Source organism: Cyprinodon tularosa, unplaced genomic scaffold, assembly GCF_016077235.1.
Source record: "Cyprinodon tularosa strain WSP-4 unplaced genomic scaffold, ASM1607723v1 ctg304, whole genome shotgun sequence".
Classification (NCBI taxonomy): domain Eukaryota; kingdom Metazoa; phylum Chordata; class Actinopteri; order Cyprinodontiformes; family Cyprinodontidae; genus Cyprinodon; species Cyprinodon tularosa.
In genome coordinates, this window is record NW_024039013.1 from 1511056 (window position 1) to 1535000 (window position 23945).

General features: G+C 36.5%; 1 protein-coding gene across 1 annotated transcript in view; it reads left to right on the top strand.

Moving 5' to 3' along the window:
- The first annotated feature begins 1389 nt into the window (after positions 1 to 1389).
- The window catches only part of LOC119787877 (guanine nucleotide-binding protein G(olf) subunit alpha), a 97544-nt gene continuing 74988 nt past the window's right edge, over positions 1390 to 23945 (top strand). Inside the window, exon 1 of the mRNA XM_038291924.1 lies at positions 1390 to 2193. Within this exon, the coding sequence (XP_038147852.1) occupies positions 1722 to 2193 (472 nt within the window). The 5' untranslated portion in view covers positions 1390 to 1721. The remainder of the gene's footprint in view (positions 2194 to 23945) is intronic.

Here is a 23945-nt window from a genome sequence, read left to right on the forward strand (position 1 = left end):
AGATTATATCATCAGCATTGCAAGAGCCAGTTGGCTGCCACAGAACAGGTAAGATGCTTAATTTTCTGTTGGATGACTACATGGAAGAAAAACTACCTTTTTTGAGTCCAGGTAGAGCATTCACTTTCTACATTATTACACTGATATTGATATAGCTCATAGTTTTGTATAATTTGGTCTATTATATTTGTAATATCTCAATTACATATCAGTACTCTTCTTCACTGAGCTGGGTTATACGTAATTAGATATTGCCTACTCCAAAGCGTCCATAAATCTAACTAGCTTTTTTTTTTTTATAATTTACCTTACATGTTCTCCATCTAGTGGTTTAATTTGATGCCTGCACGCTTTCTCTTATTTTGTTGAAGTTTTGTTTTCAAAACCATATAAGTTTGCTGAAGCAATCTACTTTCAATTTACTTGATTTTATCGCGTACATTGTCCCACATAATAAGAATAAGTATGTGACCTAATTGACCTCATTCCCTAAACTCGTTAATTCGTATCAAATCAAAAGTTCATGATATATGAGATGAGTATAAATAAAATAAGTTTAGATGTTTTCAACTGAACTCTAGCTCCATAATACTATAAAAGATAATTGATTGATGTAATTGCAAGTGAACATTGGGATATATCAATTATGTTGAGAGATTAAAAGCTTTTAAAAGTGTAAATTGATATGTTTTTTTTTTTAAGTTACTAGTAGACTTAAATGAATTATATGAACTGCAATTAGAAAAGGAGCAGGGAAGTTTAGAGACTCCTGTTTTCCTGTCTAATTTTGTTTAAGCTTTGTTTTCTAACCCACATAAGGTTGCTAAAGCAATCTACTTTCAATTTACTTGATTTTATTGCGTACATTGTCCCACACAATAAGAATAAGTATTTGACCTAATTCCCTAAACTCGTTAATTCGTGTCAAATCAAAAGTTCATTATATTTTGATATGAGTATAAATAAAATAAGTTTAGATGCTTTGAACTAAACTCTAGCTCCATAATACTTAAAAAGATAATTGATTGATGTATTTGCAAGTAAACACTGGGATATATCTCTTATGTTGAGAGGTTATTTAAAATTGTAAATCACTGATAGACTGAAAATAAGAATGTGAACTGGAATTAGAAAAGTAGCTGTGAAGTTTAGAAAATGAATATAAATAAACATGAAAATATGGGATTTATGGCATAAACATTGTTGGGAGCGCACGTTTTTCAACAAATATTTACATTCTTCTGTCTCTGAGCAGCTCCTCCTTCTGCAGACATGCGGGCATGAAATGTGAGGAATGAAAATCGTGGCCAGCATTCTTGAAATGGCCATACTATAGTAACATGACGCACCTTCTTCTTGCATTGCACCTAAGAACTGTGCAGGCGGATTTGCGCTCAGTGGACAGCCGCGGCGTTTCTCCCAGGCTGCGCTTTTGGTAACTTACGGTAAGGTGGATCCGCAGAGTCCACTCAACGATCAGGTGATCCACTATCTACTGAGCGAAGGCTGACTGGAGGGGGGGAAATGCAAGATGACATATAGCAAATGTCTGAGCGTAATTCATTCGTATTTTCGCCTTGGATTCGGATTTAAATCGCGTCGCTGGAGCTCGAATGTGACGATGGCTCGTTAAGGGAGGGGGTTTCGGTGGCGCATCTGCGATTTTCTTTAATATTTTGATTTATGAAAAATCACATTCACAGACTAATATTGGTTTTAACATGGGGCTGTGCTACAGTTTGCGTCCCCGGCTCTTCGGGGACCTGAGCGGCTCTATTTCCAACGCTACCTCGGACTCGGACCAGCCTCCGGACGCCGCCGTCGTGCCGAGCCGCGCCGGGGCAGCTCGCCAGGAGGACGCCGCAGGATGTGGGGAGACTTCATCGCTACGCGGCGGAGGCCCGGTGCGCACAGGGGACTCAGCTAGGGAGCACCGCCGCGGGGACACCGGGACAGACGGGGTGCTTATTCAGAACGGAGGAGGCAGCAGCGGCAAGGGCGCAGGGAAGGAGCGCAGCCGACGCTTGCAGCTGCCGCTCAAAAACAGCAGCCAGAAGCAGAAACATTGGGACAGACTGCTGGTGGAGGAGAGGGAGGCCGAGAAGGAGGCGAGGAAAGTCAGTAAAGATATTGACAGGGTGCTTAAGGAGCTCAAGAGGGAGTATAAACAGACGCATCGGCTGCTGCTGCTCGGTAGGTTGTTTCCCTCTCTGTTGTTGTTGGACTGGAAAAGGGTTTTATTAATAGCAACAAAAACGCACTGGCTTGTCCAGAAATTATGTCACAGCACATCTCTGCCGAGGCCTGCTGCCACATCTGATGGCCATCACTTCAGATCAGAGACACACTTCAGCACAAGGCTAAAAAAAACAAAACAAAACATTTATGTTGGGGGTTGAATTTTAGTCTGTAAACTAATCTAAATGTATAGCTTTTCAAAAGTAATGTTTGGAGATAATAATAAATTATTATTTAGTTTTGTCTGACAGTTCTCCACAAATGTCATCTAAAGAGACTTTAATTTAAATCTAGGTCAATGCTGTCCATCTAATGCAATCAGAGGCGTAGCCAGGAAATGCTTATTAGGGTGGCCAGGCAATAACTAATGTGCACTGAGGGGTGTTAACGAGAACAACAATTAACAAGCAAAACATCCATATTTTCTAAATAAAGACAAACTATACTTTCCTACAGCCTTTGCTAACGAATAGACACATAGATTTAAACATCCCTGCTTTCTAGATAAAAGGTAAAGTGGAGTTTTGGATGAACATCTTTTCCATTGTCTTTATTTACCTACTTTTATCAACAATCATTCTGAATAAAATTGATATTTACAAGTACTAATATCTACATAAATGTATTATTTAATACGTTTTTATTAAAATAGTTATTTATTTATGATTTCACTGAAGACTCCTAAATGACTTGCAGAGACTCATCATTTTCTCTTTACCCCATAAAACAGAAATCTACTTATCATCTTTAATGTTAGTATTTTAATGTGCATAATTAACCACAGTGTTTTTGTTGTCAAGTAATGGTTAATATATGAAAGTTTTAAATGTTTTGAATATTCCACCTGAGAGTATTACTGCTGACACCATCTGTATTGGAGGGGGAAAAATGGTATGGATGGCTACAGGGGTGGGCAATGATTGGCTAAGGGTAGCCATGGCCACCCCTGGCCTCCCATCTAGCTCCACCCCTGAATGCAATGCAGTCAAGATCAGTTTGTAAGGAAATTAAAATATCTGGATATCATTTTATTTAAAGCGTTTTGCTTAATCTATTTCCCTCTAGATTCAGCAAGACTTGTATATTTAAAATTATTCTAAACAAATATGACACTGCTAAGGCATAACATTATGATTCGTTCAAGGTACAATATCGGGTATTTTATTCCCTTCGCTGGTTTCTACATTTAGCATCCACTTTATGCTGTTAAATTAACCATACCACGACCATTTACTTAGACAGATTTTTAGCTCTCTGGAGAATTTCATCTTATTAAGATGAAAATTCAATTTTCATCTAAAATTTATTTAGATGAAAATTTCAAATTTACCCAATCTGTTGTTTTATATATTTCCTTCATATAAAGGATGGCAGTAAAAAGATAAAATGCTGCATTCTTATTTGTAGTTTAATTAAATTTTATGTTAACATCTGTTTCCCTCTTTTTCCAGTTATTTGGTTTCAATCCTATATAGTGCCATTGAATCGTTTGAAATACGAGAGATTATTATCCCAGATTAAAGGAAAAATTACTCTAAGCAGCTTTCTCTTGGTAGGTATTATTTAATCAAGTGTTATTTACTGAAATATTACTCAATAAGCCGTGTAACCACCTTTCTGCACACTAGATCGTATAACCTGGAACATATCTTCAAAATTCAGTTGTTAAAGGCAGTTCACAATATCTGCCAGGCCAATATGAATGAATACGTGATAACATTCCACCATTTCTTACCTAATAAATGTTGTATATGAAACAACCAAAATTGCACAGTTAAGACATATGAAAGAGGTGAAAGTTCACTCCAAACATTTTTAATTATGTTTTCTTTATTCTACCTGTTAGAGTTTTGGATACATTCAGCAGCAATGGGACATTTTGTCCCCAAAGTCGACATGTTAGACGTTGGAAGAACATTCAGATGTTGCAGTGGTCAATTGCTATCAAACATGAAATGAGTCCACCACTTTAGTTCTGTCACCACTGACAGAGTCACAAGGTTCCTTACAAGCTGATGCAGCTCATGATGCTGATGAAGTTAATGCTGCCTCTGATGGAAAACAAACCAGTCAGTGAACCAATGCTGAGGCCTGTACACAAATGATAATAATGCTGGCATAAGACTGGACTACAGAGCAATGGAAGAGGAGACTTACACTTGCTGTTAGATATTAGATGTTTATCATGGCATTAGGATGCACTATGAGAAAATGCTGCATTGTTTCAACAGGATACTACACCCTTCCTCAAACCAAAATAAATGGCTCAGGAAATGATTGTGAAACATCACAAGCACTTTGAGTTACTTAGTTTACCTAATTCCTCAGATTTTCAATTAAGCATTTTTAGGATGTGCAGGACAAATCAGTCCAATAGCTTCCAGTTTACTGGAATTAAAGCTATTATCCTGGTGCCGAATGCTGCTGGGATCCCGTGCGTGCCATGCCTCCCGGGGTCAGAACAGGAAGAAGCGCAAACCAACGCATTGCTAGGTTGTTGGTCGTAATGATATGCCTGATAAGCTTGTGAGAGTTGTGGTTAGGATTGTTTGCAAACTAGAGCAATAATTTAAGATAATACAAAAAATTTTTACATCTGCCTTGTTAAAACTGATTAAAACGCTTTCTTCAACTAGTCTGAAAGCCTTAATGCTCATTTTATTCTGAAGAAGACATTGCTAATGAGGTTTTCAAGGTCACATTTTTATTTTATTGCTTATTTTATAGGAACAGATGCACAATGACAAAGACAAGCTGGATAAAACAGCAGTCCCATGCTGATATCATGGTGTTAATAATGTTAGCTAATTTGGAGCACTTGTTTTTAGATGGGCTTCTATGAGCAATACACATACAAATAAAGTTGTGTTCAAAGAATTTGTAGTGATGTTAACATATGCAGTTACCGTACAATCCAATGGGGAGGGACTCAAACACAGCAGTTGAATATATTAAATTTGAATACAGTACTGTTTTTCACACAGCCTGAGTTATTTTGTTTTTAAAGAAGTTAAAATTGGTCCCAGACTTTTAATTGATAGGGATTGCATTCCAGAGTACTTTGAGCAAAAAGATGCTTTAAGGAAAGGCACCATCAGAGGCATCTCTGGTGGATCTGCTATTGGCCTGAGGTCTATATGTACAGTGGCTGAGTGGTTTGGATGCAAGTGGATTGCGGCATTTGAAAGTCAGTTTAAAAATTTTAAATTAATAAAATTTGTTAAATCAAAAATATTTAACCAAGTGTTTTTAAATGTTGGATTTTAAAATCAGTTAAAATCTTGTCAAAGGATGACACATCACAGCTGTTGTTAGTGATGAAAGAGTTTAGATGTTACCTTGTAAGAACTGATTTAAAAAGATTGTTTATGTCTTGGACTAGCTTGGTGATGGTGCTAGTAATGTCAGAATTTCGAGCCACTTAATCCTCTTAAATTTGAATCAGTTGCTGCTAATGAGGATATATATATTGTCAGTTATTGTTAAGGAAGCAGTTTAAACTAGCCTGATAAACCAGATTAAATATGTAATTTATTCTTGCCCCGATGAATGAGACATCAGAAGATTGTTGATGAGAACAACCTGTTGTTATTCAAACCATGTCTGTGCCTATTGGCCAACGCTCTGATCAATGAGCGCAACTGACTGTGACGTAGGAAGGGGCGACGGAAAGTTGGTGGGGGAGTGTAAACAGCCTGTTGGTAAAACGGCGAATACGTCCTTCTTAAAAATGAATGAGCGTCGAGCCTCTTCCTGCTCACGTTTCAACAAAAAAACCCACGTCTTATCCTTCCAAAACTGATTCTAAACGTGAGTCCAACGAGAACTGTTTAACATCTTCCATGTTGTGTTTTCGCCAGCGTCGTGCAGCTTCGTCGTCACACCCTCAAAACCCTGCCCACTTTGCATCCAAAAATTCAAAACACATCTCTGCATTGTGTGGCCCGCCAGTTCTTGGGCCTTGGGCATTGATCAAGGCTAGACCACTCGCAGGCGAAAATGATTTTGGCCGCTGGAGGGTGGGGCTAGTTTGCTAGGCTAAGTTTATACCCCACCTTGGTAGAAGTTATTTAAAAAGGTTTACTTTCCGCTTAAACTAGCTTGTGACTGATGCTAATTTAACACTTGCTTGCTGGCTTGTCCTCTTCAGTCTTTTTTAGTAATGGACTGTGTCTCAACGTCCGCCCTAATCACTAAAGATGCCATATAGTAGTTATGCCATTTGTCCGAACATCTATTTGATGAAAAAGTAGTGGGTGTCACTACCCAATCCGGAAGCACGATCCATTCTGCGCATGCGCGAACAGATATACATCCAGGTGTCCTAAAATAATGTAATTATGGTACTAAAAAGACTTATTTCTATCCTTGTCTCACCAAATATTGCTAATACACATCTTTAACAAATGTTTTACGACTTCTGTGAGACAATTTCTATGCTTTTTACATTTTCTCCCTTAAACTGCTTCTCTGACGTCATCATGGGACATGCTCAGGGCAGTCCGGCAAAATGTGATCAAACCATGTTTATCTGCATTTTAGTTGTTTCCTTCTTTAGATTACGCACTATATAGCATAAGATTAAAACAAAACGAAAACATAAAAGACTAGATTTATGTTTAAATCCAAAGCCGAAAAAGTTAGCCACCGGAAGTAGCGCAGGATCCGGTGCAGATTGGGCAGAGATAAGTGATAAAACAGAAAGGATTTTAAGGCATTTATTTCTCAGGAAATACATTGTTAACCTTTAACACATTATATTTTAGTGCCTTCACTATCTTTGAGGAGGGAAAATGTAATTTACGTACTTTTAACAAAATAAAATCGAAAAACGACCCGAATGTCTATGTGGATGCGCATGCTCAAATGAGCTGATAGCGCATGTGCAGAACGGATAGTGCTTCCCTGATAGTTTGGGTAGAGACAGTGGGCTCATAATTTCCCACAGTGCACCTTTAGAAGTAGTCATCATCCATGGTCACGAGGCGCAAATGTATCCCGGAATGCTTTGTGAGTAGAGCTCTCCTTGTTGTGACAGTGGCTGTGTCTGAACATCCGCCCTAACCCCTTAATCACTATATAGAGCAGAGACTATATAGCAGCCTTTATAGTAAACTCTGTAAACTGACCATTTGGACACATGATCACTACTTTTTGCTCCCAGTCATGTGACTCTGCTCCCTGCATGGTGCCTGCGCCTTCTTTCTTACTTGTTATCCCTATCGGGTAGCGACAGCGGGACGCTGTGACAGCAAATCCCATAATGCTTTGCAAGGAGAGCTCTCCACGCAAAGCATTCTGGGATATATCTGCTTGTCTAGTAACCATTGATGAGCACTACTTTTGAAGGTGCATCGTGGGTAATTTTGAGCCCATTACTTTTTCATCCACTAGACGCTCGGACACTCATTTAAAATGGCATACTATATAGTGCCCTATATAGTGATTAGGACGTGCATTCGGACACGGCCAGTGTCCTAGTGCAGGGAGGCGGAGTCACGTAACCAACGGGGAAGAAAAGTAGTGATCATTTGTCCAAACGGTCCAAAAACTGAGTGCACTGTAAAGTCCACTACATAGTCCCTGCTCTATATAGTGATTTAGGGGTTAGGGCTGAAGTTCACACACAGCTAATGTCAGAGCCGTAAAAATCAGATAATAATGATACTACATCTTATATGTTGTCAAGGGAACCGCTAGCATTCCATCTTGTTTGAACAGATTTTTGAATTTTGCTCCCAATTTATACTGGTTTAGCAACAGTACCAGACGTCCCTGATTTCCAGGGACAGTCCCTGTTTTGGACCACCTGTCCCTGGCTAAAGCTGTCCCCAGAAATATCCCAGATTTTGCTGTTTTATTTATGCGGGTGGAAATTTTGCGTGTAGACTGTTATTACAGTAGAAAGAGCACGTAAGCTGATAGGCAGCTGTTAATGTATAGATGAGGAGCAGAACGCAGCACTTTAAAAAAAGATGAGGATGTTCGTTATCAGAACTGGTTGCAGCTGCCCTGTGTTTGGTGAGTTTGTTAATCGGTTCCTTTGATTTGAATTGGGGTGATCATTGTCATAAATGTTTGGTTCATGTCCACGTAAAAAAAAAAAGGGGCTTTGATCTGTTTTGTTTTACTAATGTTGAGGACCGTAAATGTAACATAAACCAGACTAATCAACAAAAGTAAGACAGACCATTGGCTGCAGCTGGCATGAGGAAATAGACTCAGATAAAATTAAACAGAATTATTGAAAACTCCTTATGAGGCACTAATCTAGTACTGTGGTTCTCCACAGCTCAATAAGGGTTTGCCTAAAGATGTTTTCAGAAATGATCGATGACTTTTAGTTTATATCATTAGGTAGTTAGTTATTTTAAGTAGAGTTATAAGTTGTGTGGCTGTTTTTTTTTTTTTTTTTTTTTTTTTTTTTTGCACTTGATTTTTGTTGGTAAGCTATTAATAAATATGTAAAAATAGACTAAAGCATCACTGTCCCCTTTTCTTATTTTAATGTTCAAGACACGTATTTATTTTCATCTACGAGCTAGAAATGTCTCCAGATTGGTTTTCCGAAATCTGGTCACCTTAACTAATGCTAACTTTAAAAGTGCAATGTTTTATATCTTTATCATAAATTATTTAGCTTTTGTTGTAAAACAGGAGGAAGAAAAAGATGAGAAAAAAATATCTTGAAGTTAGAATTGAAAACAATTAATTGAGATCTGTCTGAATCAGTATGGTTTTATGTCCAAAGCATTAATCACAGTTGACCCAGATAAAATAAATACACCATGTAAGGTCCATTTTAATGGCTAAACTCTTAAAGTTTTTTGTTTTTTTTATCAGTGTGGTGGGAAAGAAATAGACCAAATTCACTTCTCTGTAACATACCTCTTAGCTGTAGGCCATGTTTAGGTAGTTAGTTATTTTAAGTAGAGTTGTAAGTTATGTGGTTGTTTTGTTTTTTTTTTGCACTTCATTTTTGTTGGTTAGTAATTAATAAATATGTAAAAATAGATTAAAGCATCACTGTCCCCTTCTCTTATTTTAATGTTCAAGACACGTATTTTCCTTTCATCTACGAGCTAGAAATGTCTCCAGATTGGTTTGCCAAAATCTGGTCACCTTAACTAATGCTAACTTTAAAAGTGCAATGTTTTATATCTTTATCATAAATTATTTAGCTTTTGTTATAAAACAGGAGGAAGAAAAAGATGAGAAAAAAATATCTTGAAGTTAGAATTGAAAACAACTAATTGAGATCTGTCTGAATCAGTATGATTTTATGTCCAAAAACATTAATCACAGTTGACCCAAATAAAATAAATGCACCATGTAAGGTCCATTTTAATGGCTAAACTCTTAAAGTTTTTTTATTTTTTTTATTTTTTTCATCAGTGTGGTAACATACCTCTTAGCTGTAGGCCATGTTTATCTTAAAACCAGTATAGTAGTATAAGGGTGGGACAACTTTTCTGGGAAAACAGGAGGGAGGAAAAGAAACTGAAAAATACGGGAGCACGTGTTCAAGTATTGATTTTACTCAAACATTGAACCCGCTTTGTCCCTTTTACTATAAATAAACTCATCTAACAACAGATAGGAGTCACTGTTATGGTGCAGTGTGAACCACATCAAACACTGTAGCACACAATGTTCTTTATGGACTTAACACACACACAGAAAGGGTACATATGTGATATACATTATTTTGTATGCTCTGTTTAAATATAAACTTATGTTAAACTGAGTTATAAGAATCACATTTGCTTTTATATTGCACAGACTTCCAAATATTACAATTAAATTTAAAAAAAGGCTTATTTGCAGAAAGAATGGATAAATGTTTGAAATACCTTAATTACCTTATTAGCATTGCAACATTACTTTAATATCGAGCACAAAGTTTCTAGCTTCTGACATTGTTCATTTATTTTTTGAAGGGGGCAAGGTTTGAGAAGCAGCTCTCTCTCTCTTTTTTTTTTTTTTTTGTTGAAATTTACTTCAGAAACATGCCTCCTTCAACCTCAGGCCAGAAATAAATTCCTAAGTTTGGATTCCTAAGTTATCTAAGTTTGAAGTAATAATTCAATATAACTTGTAATAAATGGTTGGAGTGTCAGTGTCAGGAAGGCAAAGGTTAGTTATCTCCTCTGATTTCTGTTAAATTAGTAGACTTTGGCCAGATACCTGTATAAATGTATACCAAAGATTGGAAGTGTATAAGTGTATTTTTAATATGATGTCATACCATTTTTACACTTTTAATAATATGTGACAGAAAGTGCCTGTGGGGCTAGAGTTTAAAATAAACTAAGGATCTAGTGATCTGGCAAAGTCACCTACTGATACTGCACCCTGCCAGTCAGCTGGCTGAAAGAAAGGATCTACACATTGTTGTTCAAAAGATAAACATCTTTTTGGAAATATTTTCAGCCATAATAAATATGGAAACTAAAGTAGCACCATTTATCACATAAAAAGGTAACAATTTGGTGTATTCAGATTGCGGAACAGATTTAAAGAATCACAATAATATGCAGTAGGAGCTTGTACAGTTCCCCGTTGGCCTGGGGGGCCCAAAATAACTTGGAATGCATCTTGAATAGATTTACAAATTCCTCGCATGTAGATGTAGAATGGAAAACTTGAAGTTGACAGTAAACCATTCAATCTTTATAAATAGAGCACTTTACGCACCCAAAATGCTGTACATGTCCATAAAATAAAGGATATAAAAACATAAAATAAGCAATAAAATTAAGCATCAGCAATAAAATGTATACAATAAGTTCAATAAAACAATAAATGTTCAGAAAATAAAACTATTGATAATACCAGCCTGGTACTTCTGCTAAACTGGAGTTAAAAAATAAAGTATAAAGATGAGCCTTTAAAATACATCTTAAATCAGTTAAAAAACTGCCTGTTCTCACAGTGAGTGGAGGATAATGACAAAAATAAATTAACAAAAAAGGGTTCATTTGAAACTCCATAAATTTTATAAACTTTTCACAGATAATGTAAGTTTTGCCTTTTTCCGTGTCTTCTATTAACATTTCTTTAAATCATATGCAATATTGATTTATGCAGATTTTTAGAGGTAGAGCGAATTGGTATTCGTCTGCCTAATATGGAAATATTTAATTCTAGTTTCCTATAATTTTCCTACTTAATGGTATAATGGAAGATTTTTGAGAAGTTTCGAAAAGACCCGCCCCCCCCCCCCCCCCCCCCCGCCCCAAAAAAAAAAAAAAAAAAAAATGCAGATGCACAACCCTGTACCTGCTGCCAAGAAGGATACGCTGGTAAACAGGTGCCTGCATGAGCCCATTTCTCCTCGTGCACGCTCTGTTTAAAAGTTGCTGCTCATACAAGCTTACTTTCCAAAAGAAGATTTGTAATTTTTCCACTATGTCAGACTCACCACTGGTAACTTAAAATAGGGATGAGCACATTACATAAACATATCACCAGAATGATTGACAATTAGGAGGACCACTTAGTTCGATGATCCAACCAGAAAAAGAAAATCCTCCACTAAACCTTCAATTAAATTTTTTTTTATTTTAGAAAATTAGTATGCCCTTTAAAAAAAGGGCATTTAATTAAACTACTGAAATTATATCAATATATTGTAGTAGATGTTTCAACCCCCTTACAGTTTATATTAATTAATAACACTCAATCATTTTGGTTATTGTCTAATGGTTTATCAGGGTTTAGATATTGATGTTTTGACATTTTCCTACAGTATTACTGTTTTTGAAGAAATTTGTATTTTTTTGCAGACCCTCACTTTTCAATATTGTAAAAACTTTCCAGTTAATATTTTGAAACAGCATAATCAGATGTCATCCTTGTTTTGCGACAGCTGATGCTGTTTTCAAAGAGGGACGGGGCATCTTTTCTCTATGCACTAAATGGCCACCAGTGTAATTTCCTGAGTAAACAAGTGTTGCTAATTATACACAGGAAGGAATGGTTTATCTTACAGAAATCACTCAGGGAACTGTCATGCATTCTTTTAGGAGCTGCTGCTGCTGTAAGCTGCTGCAAGCTGCAGCTACTGGCCTGTCAGCGTACCGTGGTAGTTTTGGCAGCTCTCCCTTTCCACCTCTATTGTGTCACGCTTATTTTGGTGCACGCGGCACCTTCGACACGAACTACTTCTGGTTTTTCTCTAGGAGGCCTTTGGGAATTTTTTGCCCCGCAGGTCTCCAAAGAGACTCCTGTTGCACAGCAGAGAACTGAGGTGGTTTGTGTTCCTCTGAAAGTAGACACCTTTCAAATGGTCTTACATTTCAAGGCGACTTACGTTCACCAATCAGGGTTACTTTATCTCACTTTGTGCTGTAGGTATTTAGTACTTTATCACTGTTATTGGGAAAACATTTTTTTTCTGAAGTTCTGCTCAGTTAAGAGGTAGCTAAAATAGTTAATATTTTCCACTACACAATACAGGTGCTGGTCATAAAATTAGAATATCATGAAAAAGTAGATTGATTTCAGTAATTCCATTTAAAAAGTGAAACTTGTATATTATATTCATACATTACATACAAACTCATATATTTCAGATGTTTATTTTGTTTAATTTTGATGATTACAAATGACAACAAATGAAAATCTCAAATTCATCATATCAGAAAATTAGAATATTGTGAAAAGGTTCAAAATTGATGGCCCCTGGTGCCACACTCTAATCAGCTAATTAACTCAAACCACCTGCAAAAGCCTTTAAATGGTCTTTCAGTCTAGTTCTATAGGCTACACAATCATGGGGAAGACTGCTGACTTGACATTTGTCCAAAAGACGACCATCGACACCTTGCACAAGGAGGGCAAGACACAAAAGGTCATCGCTAAAGAGGCTGGCTGTTCACAGAGCTCAGTGTCCAAGCACATTAATAGAGAGGCGAAGGGAAGGAAAAGATGTGGTCGAAAAAAGTGTACAAGCAAGAGAGATAACCGCACCCTGGAGAGGATTGTGAAACAAAACCCATTCAAAAATGTGGGGGAGATTCACAAAGAGTGGACTGCAGCTGGAGTGAGTGCTTCAAGAACCACCACACACAGACGTATGAAAGACATGGGTTTCTGCTGTCGCATTCCTTGTGTCAAGCCACTCTTGAACCACAGACAGCGTCAGAAGCGTCTTGCCTGGGCTAAAGAGAAACAGGACTGGACTGCTGGTGAGTGGTCCAAAGTCATGTTCTCTGATGAAAGTAAATTTTGCATTTCCTTTGGAAATCAAGGTCCCAGAGTCTGGAGGAAAAGAAGAGAGGCACTTCGTCCACGTTGCTTGAAGTCCAGTGTAAAGTTTCCACAGTCAGTGATGGTTTGGGGTGCCATGTCATCTGCTGGTGTTGGTCCATTGTGTTTTCTGAGGTCCAGGGTCAACGCAGCCACATACCAGGAAGTTTTAGAGCACTTCATGCTTCCTGCAGCTGACCAACTTTTTGGAGATGCAGATTTCATTTTCCAACAGGACTTGGCACCTGCACACAGTGCCAAAGCTACCAGTACCTGGTTGAAGGACCATGGTATCCCTGTTCTTAATTGGCCAGCAAACTCTCCTGACCTTAACCCCATAGAAAATCTATGGGGTATTGTGAAGAAGAAGATGCAATACACCAGACCCAACAATTCAGAAGAGCTAAAAGCCACTATTAGAGCAACCTGGGCTATCATAACACCTGAGCAGTGCCACAGACTGATCGACTCCATGCCACGCCGCATTGCTGCAGTAATACAGGCCAAAGGAGGCCCAACTAAATACTGAGTGCTGTACATGCTCATACTTTTCATGTTCATACTTTTCAGTTGGCCAACATTTCTATAAATCCTTTGTTTTTATTGGTCTTCAGTAATATTCTAATTTTCTGATATGATGAATTTGAGATTTTCATTTGTTGTCATTTGTAATCATCAAAATTAAACAAAATAAACATCTGAAATATATGAGTTTGTATGTAATGTATGAATATAATATACAAGTTTCACTTTTTAAATGGAATTACTGAAATCAATCTACTTTTTCATGATATTCTAATTTTATGACCAGCACCTGTATGTTGCTTAAATATTTGGATACAATCCATGATCAAAGTGATTCAGATTCAACACCTACATATGGTTTTGACTGTTAAACTAAAATGTGTTGAATATGTTCAGTTTTAAAGCATAGCTTTGGGTGTGTCATGTTTTTGCACGCAGAAGAAAAGAATCTAATAGTACAAAACAAAGTAAGGCGTCATTCTGATTAGACTGATTAGATACATCACAGATATAGCTGTCAGGGTGCAGCGTTAATAAGGCCTTTTTTATGGACCTGATCGCTCTCTTCCAACCGTGATGAAGCGTTTTTTTTGTTGCTAAACGAAGAAAACTTACACTATCCTCCATTTAATGTGACAAAATAAAACATTAAGACAACTTTAGTAGAGAAATTAATGTTTTTACAAAATCCCATCAATTTAACTTTTCTAATTTATGCATTACCTTTATGAGTTTTTTTATCTTGTGAAGGAACCCTATTTAGTAGTTGCGGTTCAGAGAATGGGCCGAGTGATTGGAAATGACTGAAGGTGACAGTTGTTTGCATTAGATGCCACTCCTGTCAGGAAAGACCAACTATTACTCAATGATGCTCACCAAATTTGGACTTTATGGGACTGGAAAACATCCCCTCTTCTTCATTAAGATAAAAAGCATAGATAAATCTTGCTTTCATCAGGTCAAATCAGTGGTGGAGGTGTCATAATTTTGCATGCATTCTTGAACAATTTTCATCCTGTAGCACCAATTAACTATCATTTAAACTCCACCACTGATGCGTATTGATGCGTATCACATCAACCTCTTTATGTCCACAGTGAAGTCTAATTCTAACGAGGATAATGCACTGTGTCACAAAGCTTAAATCATCTCAAACAACATTTGAGAGGATTAAACTGACATTATTTTATGTGATGAAGGTAAGCTGATAAACAGAAGTGTGCCCTTCTTTGTGCAGTAAAATCATAGGAGGGGAGAATAGAGAGAAATATAGACAAAAATAAATACAAAAAAATCACTTACTGTTGGTAGAGATAAAATGATGAATCAGTCCATTTTATGGCAATGCCTTTGGTTCATATGAAGTGTATTCAATGCTGTTCTCTCCCTTTGCTATCCATTGTTATTGCTTTGTTTTAATTTATTGGTAAATTTCCCCTTTTTTTTAAATGCAGTCTTGTGTTTAAAAAAAAAAAAATCATTGTGATATCTTTATCATGCAAACTGAGGTAAAAAAAAGAAAAAAGAAGCTAATTTGGCTTCAAGAAATGGCCTCCAGAAAATCAGCTTGACTGATCAAATATAATCAGTCAAAATAATTGGTATAGGCTAATTATTGGAAGGGACTGTTGAGGAAGGAATTATATCTTCAGACAGCAAAAGAGTCCATTTATTTGCAAAAAATAATTGATTTGTGACTTTTTTTTAAAGATCTAACACAGTACACTTCTTAGAGCCAAAGTAACTATAAATCATGTCTTGAGGAGAGCAGAACTGGATAGTGTTAATCATTCTTTGTTAAAGGTTTACCTCCATTTACGCAGTATGTGAGAATGGCAAAACTGGAAATAGACGAGATATTAACATTTTATATATATATATATATATATATATATATATATATATATATATATATATATATATATATATATATATATATACGGTATATATATATATTTTTTTATATGTATATAAATAAAAAATTTTAATATGTATATAAATAAGAAACTCCTACTGCTGAGAACACATTGAGGAATACTACACTGACTTACTGGCTTGGTTAAAATTGGAGGTTTTCATTGACGCACCTGCGATGTTAAAATAATGAACTGATATTTTAGCCCGTCGATCAAAATCTTCATCTCTTGGAGCTTGGAAAATGCAGATTGCATGAATGTTTCAACTACTTTCCACAAGTTAAAAGTCAAACTAGCAGTCAATGATTTACAAAGCTGAAATAATGATCTGCTTAAGTTTATAACAGTTTATATAACAGCTCAATAGGATGCTTTGGTTTTATAATCTTACTGGAAAAGTTGGAGGAGTTAAGAAGCCTTTCGAATTCAAAGTCTAACTGAGTTGTTGATTAAATGAAGCTGAGACTGCTATAGAGTCAGTAAAATTAAAACTGTTTGATAACTTCATTAAAACCTTTCCTTCTGTGGGTTAGTGAGGATTATAAAATCATTTCTGGTTGCCTACTGCATATTGAGAGATGTTGTTTTTAAGTTTCTTAAGTGTTTGGTAGATTTACGTTTTCAAGTTGTATGACTTGATATTAAGGTATCCCTCAACGTTGATTAGCTGGATCATTGGCCCATTCCTCTTGTCAGAACTAGTGTAACTCAGTCATGTTTGTAGGCCAATTTCTGACACATACATCTGCAGCTCTGCCCAAACTTTTTTCTGCAGGACTGAAATCCGTAATTTGTGACTGTTGCTTCAAAACAACAATGTTCTTTCTGACTAAAAGATGCCATTGTCAGAGTAACTCAACTTCTCTGCTAATGTCTTCTGATTGCTTTGCTTTGATATTACTCTTTCCTCTTCATGTCATCTATTAAGTTAAAACAACAAAAACAAGCTCTCCTGCAGCAAAGACGGCCCCAAAACACTCCCACAGCAAGATGCTGCCAGCACCGTACTTTACCTCAGCCAATGTACAGTAACAAGGGGACTCTTTCATCTGTGGATTGTGGCACTCATTTACCAGCTTTACCCAGCATCTTTACAAGTGTCTTATTTTGTTTTGGCTTTTGCTCTTTGGTTTATGTCCATAAAAGACTCTGTCTCCCTCCTGAATAGTTTAATGGCAGGACATACCATGCTGTTGATACTTTTATTGCTGTTTAAACAGATGAACGTGGCACCTTCAGGCTTCTGGGACTTGTGCCGACGGCTGAATCAAAGTTCACGGTTCTCCTGATATCATGTCTGATATATAGATTTTTTTATATTTCCATGATGTCACACAAGATCAGAGTGTGTTTGAGGTGTTGCCTCAAAATACAGTACATTAACAGGTGTGCCTCTGTTTACCTTAAGTGTTGTTAACTAACTTATTGGAGGCCTAAAAAGCCATCAACTCTTTATTTGATCTCCCAAATAGGCCAAAGGCATTGGAAACTTCAGACATGAATATCTTAACTCTGAATATTTTAATCTCACTTTTTAACCATTTTGAAAACAGATTTTTTTTTATTGTAATCTTAATCGACCTAATATGGAAACAATTTAAAGTGATTTCTTTTTTTTTTTATATATATATATATATATTATGTTCACTTTAACATTGTGGACTCTACCTGCACTGGAAACTGAAATGATTGTTCCTGTCTATTTTTGGAGAGGATGTGACTCTGTAGTCTGGTGTTTTTGATTGTTTTCAGTTTTGGTAGATAATATCTGTTGCAGCTGCCAGCTTTCCTAGATGTCCTTAACTCTTTTGTTTCACAAATCCCCTTAATCGCCATCATTGCGCTTTCACAATGACTGCTTATTAGACTTGAATGAGTAGAAAGACACAGTGGGCAAAGCAGAGAGTATCTGTCTTATAGTTGTGTCTTATTTGCTTGTTGTGGGAAACCACATTTTGTACAGAGGTACAGGCCTTCAGAGCCAAGTGAACTTTGCTTCAGTCTAAATTAGGTTTATCATTGAGCACAGCTGAACTTTGCTACTCAGCAAGTTCCCAGTTACTGTCACCGCTGACAGGAGGTACTGGAACATGAGTTATTGTCATATTTATGATGCTGATAACAGGGAGTACAAAGTGAATTGTCCTATCAGCTCAATTGGAGGGAACCGCGCCACGTCTGAAGGACATCGGACCAGCCCTGTTCTTCGAGTTTGCTTAATATATAATTTATGTTTTTTTTTTTTTCTTTTTTAAGTGCCTCTGTTCCTGACGGGAGTGCTTCCAGGAAAGAAAAAAAAAAAATTAAACAATGCTAAATTTAGCTCGGTATGGTTTGTACTGGTGCCTCGTTTATACAATGCATGCTTCAGTCATAGTCTGGGAAATAAAATGAGTTTATAGAAGCGAATATGTTGAGTAGAGTCTTTTGGTTGCAGTGTTTTAAATGTGTTTATTACCATACCAGGCTTTTGCAATCTCCTCATAACAATTGAAAATATAGTTTTCCAATTCTAAATAGTGATAAGCAGTTATTGTTCTTCATGCGGGTATGTTGATAAATAAATCCTAGTTTTTGATTTGTTAGTTGTTGATTTACATAGCAGCTTTTAAATTAAATTAGATTTTTTTAACAGAAAAAAATGTCCTAAGATGTTTATATTTTTACCTAACATTTTTACCTATACCTTTTGCTCACTTTATTGAATTGCCTTTAGATTTCAAATATTTTCTTTGTTCAGCTCTTGCAATTGCACGCTCTTGCATGATCTGCATTATTCAAATAGGCCAAAACAAACAAAAATAAATTGAAAACATTAATTTTTTGATAGCATGAAGATATAAACTTGCAGAGATAAATTAAGAAAACCTAGGCCGTGGGGGTGAAACAATTAATGGAATTGATTGCGATTAATCGATCATTGAAATAATCATCAACTAATTTAGTGATTGATTAATCATAACTGGAGTATAGAGACTGTAAAACATGCCTTTAGCTGATAGAGCAACCCAATTAGACCAGTAATTGTAGAAAAATTGTAAAAGTACGAATTTTGCTTTTAAGATAAAAAATAAACGTTTTCTTCCATCAATATGCTTTATCCAGAAAAGTTTTTCACCTGGTTTAAATTTCATAAAAAGTCTTATTTAAGGAACCTTTTGCTATCCCATCATAAATATAATCATTAATAATCGACAGTTTAATCGATTTGCAAAATAATCGTTAGTTGCAGCTCCATTAGGCAGTATTTTGTAATTAATAAGGAAGAACAGAACCATAATTAAATACTTTTTAATATTTATATTCTAAGGTGTATTTCACATGCATCTTATTAATATCTCACTGAAAGCATTAATTGCTTTTCACATTCATTTAAGCATAGTTTCCAGCAAATTACTGTTAAGTTTATGAAACATCAGGAATAAGTCACATTATGCAACAAACTGCAGAGTTTCTTCCTAATTATAATTCATTTTTAAGCACATTAACAGTAAATAATAAAACATGGGAAAAGTGATGGCACATCATGATTTTTTTTTCTTGGTTTTGGTCAGCAACATAGCTTATCTTGTGCTTTGGGGTGAGCTAATTGCTTTATGCTGAGCCGCACTGTTGGAACAATTTACAGAAAGTCACTCAGTCTGGGTGAATTGAGCAAGACTTTTTACGAGAAGCAGACGAAATATGAGTAGCGACATGTTGGAGTTATAAACTTGTAAAATACTCTGCCTTTTATTGCAGTTTGTTATTCAGTTATAACCAAATACCCGGTTGAAGTCGCTTTTATCAGAATCTCTACCTTTTTTGCAAATGCAATTATTGATATCTATAGGAAGATATAGTTAGCTCCTTTAGTCAGTGGATTAAAGCCATAGGGTCATATTCCCTGGAAAAATATGGAGTGTTAAGCAGTAGGAATAACAGATGATCTTTTTTTTAGTTCTCATTTATAATAAGAGAAATTACTCACCGGATCACAGTTAAGTCTCAAGGAGCGGCACTCAGGAATCAAATGACTTATCTATGGAATGGATTGAAAGAGGGGTAGGGATTTTGTCTGAAGTATTGAGGTGCCCTGTTATGGTCTGGTTTGATGGAGGAAAAGTGGAACCAAAAGGCTCTCGAATGGAGCATGAACAGGATCTGCAGAGTTTACTGGAGCAGGGCTACAGTAAGTTTCAAAAACCATGGTTAGGAACCTCTGTTCTTAGTCGGGATGTGTTAGTGTTCTCAGGTGTATGCAGATGGCTGGAGAAACTGGTAGCAGACATGCAGCCTTTTGGCCTGGGAACAACTTGGAATCTCCCATATGGACGGATTTGGCTCAGGAGAGTGTTTATTTCTGGGACTCGACCTCAGATAAGCAGAAGTTAATTGAACGAACCTGGGTAATTGAGTTTGAACCCGTTTTATGGCTGTAAGCAATCAAATCCTGAACATGAGTGACCTTTTTTAGCATCTGTAATCTTGTTTTTCATTATTGTATGATTCACTAATTTTCTGTCCGTCGTCATGGGCTGCACAGTGCTGTAAATGTTTGCACTGTTGCCTCGTAGCAGGAAGGTGCTGCATTCGTATCGCTGGCGGGACCTTCTCTACATTTTCACTGTGGTTCCTCCCACACCACCAGAACATGCATTTAGGATTATCTAGCTTCAATAGCCCCTCGGGGTGACAGCATGGTTTTTCATAGATAAGTGACCCCAGGGTACAGGCTCTACACCTCTCCAACCTGTTGAGGAAGAAGCAGATATAGAAAGAATGGGTGACTGTTTCATTGTGGTTTGTAAGGTAGTGCGTTTAGAACTTATTGCTGCTTCAAGGTTAAAGGTTTTTACAGGCCCAGGTGTAGCGGTGGGGCAGGTGTTAAGTGTGTAACCCCATGGTTTTAGTCTGGCTTTAAGCTCCTGGTTCGAGTCCTGGGCTTTTGACCTTTGCTGCATGTTTTTGCCCTCCTTCTAAGGCAATTTATTGTCTGCCTACTTTCAAAAATAGTAAAATAAAGGCCACTAGAGCCTAAAACATTACAACAATTTTTTTAAATTTTGTAGGCCCTTTTCTGTATAGTGAATTAATGTTCCCCATCTGTAAATCCATTTGTTCTGCTTAGGCACTGCTCAGGCTTCTTGCCACCAACCACATTTATGCCTGTTCTGCTAGTGTACCACTATAAACCTTCTTTGGATGCACAGCTTCATGTCTTTTTGATATTTTATGGTGATTATGCCAACAAAATCAACAGACCAGCAAGTCAAGAGTTAAGCAGAAATAATCATATTAAAGTTAATTAATACAATTTTGATTAATGCTGAAAACTGTTTCTTTTTGTTTTCACACATATTAGTGGCTGGATTCATTGTTTGTTAAATAGATTTTCTTCATTTAACATATACTTTTGTTCTTAAATAGTCTCAACCAAATACTTTTAGTGAATTTCTTTTAAATTATTGAAGTCTTTTACAGAAATCTGACTGTTTTGGAAATAATGTCAGGTTGATATCTCAGCTGGATGCATTTAAATAAACTTGAAACATAAACATGAAAGTAGACAAATTTGGATTTAATGCACCAATTAAGCTGGTTTGATCAAGATAGAGCTCAAAATACAATGATGATAATAAAAAAAAGTTTTGTCTCTTTTTTTGTAGAGAGCAGAAAGCCAAAACCAGCTAAATATAGGCATGTTTCTTTCAGTGGGCAATAACTTATTCAGTATTTAAATTGACGCCATTAAATATGCAATACTATCTGTGACCACTAGATGGAAGTGTGGATCAGTAAGTTTTTTTGACCTTGCTTTTTTTAATGGTGAGGAAACATCTTTTTTTTCTATCAGTTGCAGAGCTCTAAAAGTGTTTTTGTGATCAAATTACTAAATGAGAATGAGAGTTTTATGGTTCACTTGCATGATTCAAAACAGCAGAGCTGGCATTATTTTTCATAGTAGATATAATTACAACAGCAGCCTGTTTACATTGCTAAAAAATACTTTTCTTTTGATGTATTTAGCAATGCAGATTTGAATGCATCCAAGCAGCATATTTTATAGTACTTTAATGCAACAGGAAATAAGTGTTCTTTTCTGTGACACAGGTATTTTTTATCAAGTTCCCCTTTTAATGAAATAACAGAACGTCACCAGGTCTCTGAAGCTTCTCTCATTGTAGAGTGAAGTGATGGCTAATGAACAAAGCACACCACATCTGGTGTCAAAGGAAACCACAGTGAGCTGAATGTGACTCACACAGTGCAGTTTTCATGTTGCCTTTGACTAGACCGGGACTTTCACTGCAAGGGGGGCTGCTGAATTCAGTTTTTGCCCTGAAACTGAAGTAAATATTTCTTAGCTGGCTACACTAAACAGTTCAAAGCAAAGATGTGTGTGTATCCTTTTTAACAATTACTATTAAAAGCTAACTTATCCTATGCAGTTACTACAACATGCTTTTTTTGTAGCATGTCATAGTGAAAATGATTTAGAAAACTCCCAACCTTTAATTTGAGACCATTTGGACAAATGATAATTTTTATGTAAATGATTCATGTCAAACATTTCTAGATTTTCACTTCGCTTCTATGTCTAACTTGTCTGTGCATAAGTAAGAACTGCCCATCAGGTATAAAACTCCTCAAAATGGGAAAGACAAACAAACAAGGCTATTATGTTAATATACACCAGGGCAATAAGTGCAGTAGCAGCTGTACTTACGCTGCCAAAACTGATCAACAATACAACAGTTGGTTTACTTTAGGGCCTGGTGATATGGCCTTAAAAGCAGTTACCGCATTTAATCATATTCTTAAAATTTGCCAATGCCCCAATGAAAGAAGTAAAATATTAAAAATAAAATTCACAGCTTTTGTTTCATCACTAATTATAATATTATTTATCAAAATTGTTATCACTCCAATAAATGTATTACTATATTGATAAGCAATATGATAAGTGCCCACCCCTAGTACACTCTAACATTAGCTACTGTATAAAGAGCACTATATAGGAGCTACGCCATTCGGAGGGGTGTCCCGATGTCTAGTGAAAAAAGTACTGCACTCACATTTTCCACAGTGCACCACAAAAACTAGTGTACATCGATGGTCACAAGATGGTGCAGGCAACGTGGAAGGAGCCAGTCACATGAGCACCACAGAGCAAAAAGTAGTGATCATCTATTCGAATGGTTAGTTAACTGAGTGCACTATAAAGTCTACTATTTGGTGACCCTCTATATAGTGATTTGGGGTTAGGATGCACACAAGGCAACAGCATATGTGAACACATAGTCCTCTGTACCAATCACTATAGGTTGCACAGAGTCTAGTGATCGTTTTTTGTGTTAGACATTTCTCTAAAGTCTAGAAAAGGTTGAGATGGATTTTAGTGTTGCCAAAGTCTGGATAAGTATAGAGAAAAATGTGTCCTTCCTTCAATCACTCTACTTTTATATTCTTTCTCTCTTACCTATTGTTTATGTCCTCAATTATTTTATTACCTCCATCTAATATGTTATTTCCTTGCATCATTTTATCCTTTCTTCCTTCTTTGTGCCCTTCCTTGCTTCCTTCCTTCCTTGCTTGCTTGGTTGATTGGGCTATATCATCAGTAGGAAAGACCATTTTTTTATTGGTCCTTCCTTCCTTCCTTCCTTCCTTCCTTCCTTCCTTCCTTCCTTCCTTCCTTCCTTCCTTCCTTCCTTCCTTCCTTCCTTCCTTCCTTCCTTCCTTCCTTCCTTCCTTCCTTCCTTCCTTCCTTCCTTCCTTCCTTCCTTCCTTCCTTCCTTCCTCTGTTTGGTATTACAATTTACGTTTAGGTATGACCTGCAATGGAAATGCATGAAAGGAAATAATCTTTTCCCTAAATTCTGTATATTCCTCATAAAGCACAGTCCCTCTTTGTATAAATGTATCTCAGTTAAAAGCTGAGTTTTTCTAACATTTTAAATGCAAGATTGTACTGCTGCAGTTAATAGGTGATGAATTTTGCTGTTGGGCTTATTGCAGACCTTTTACACA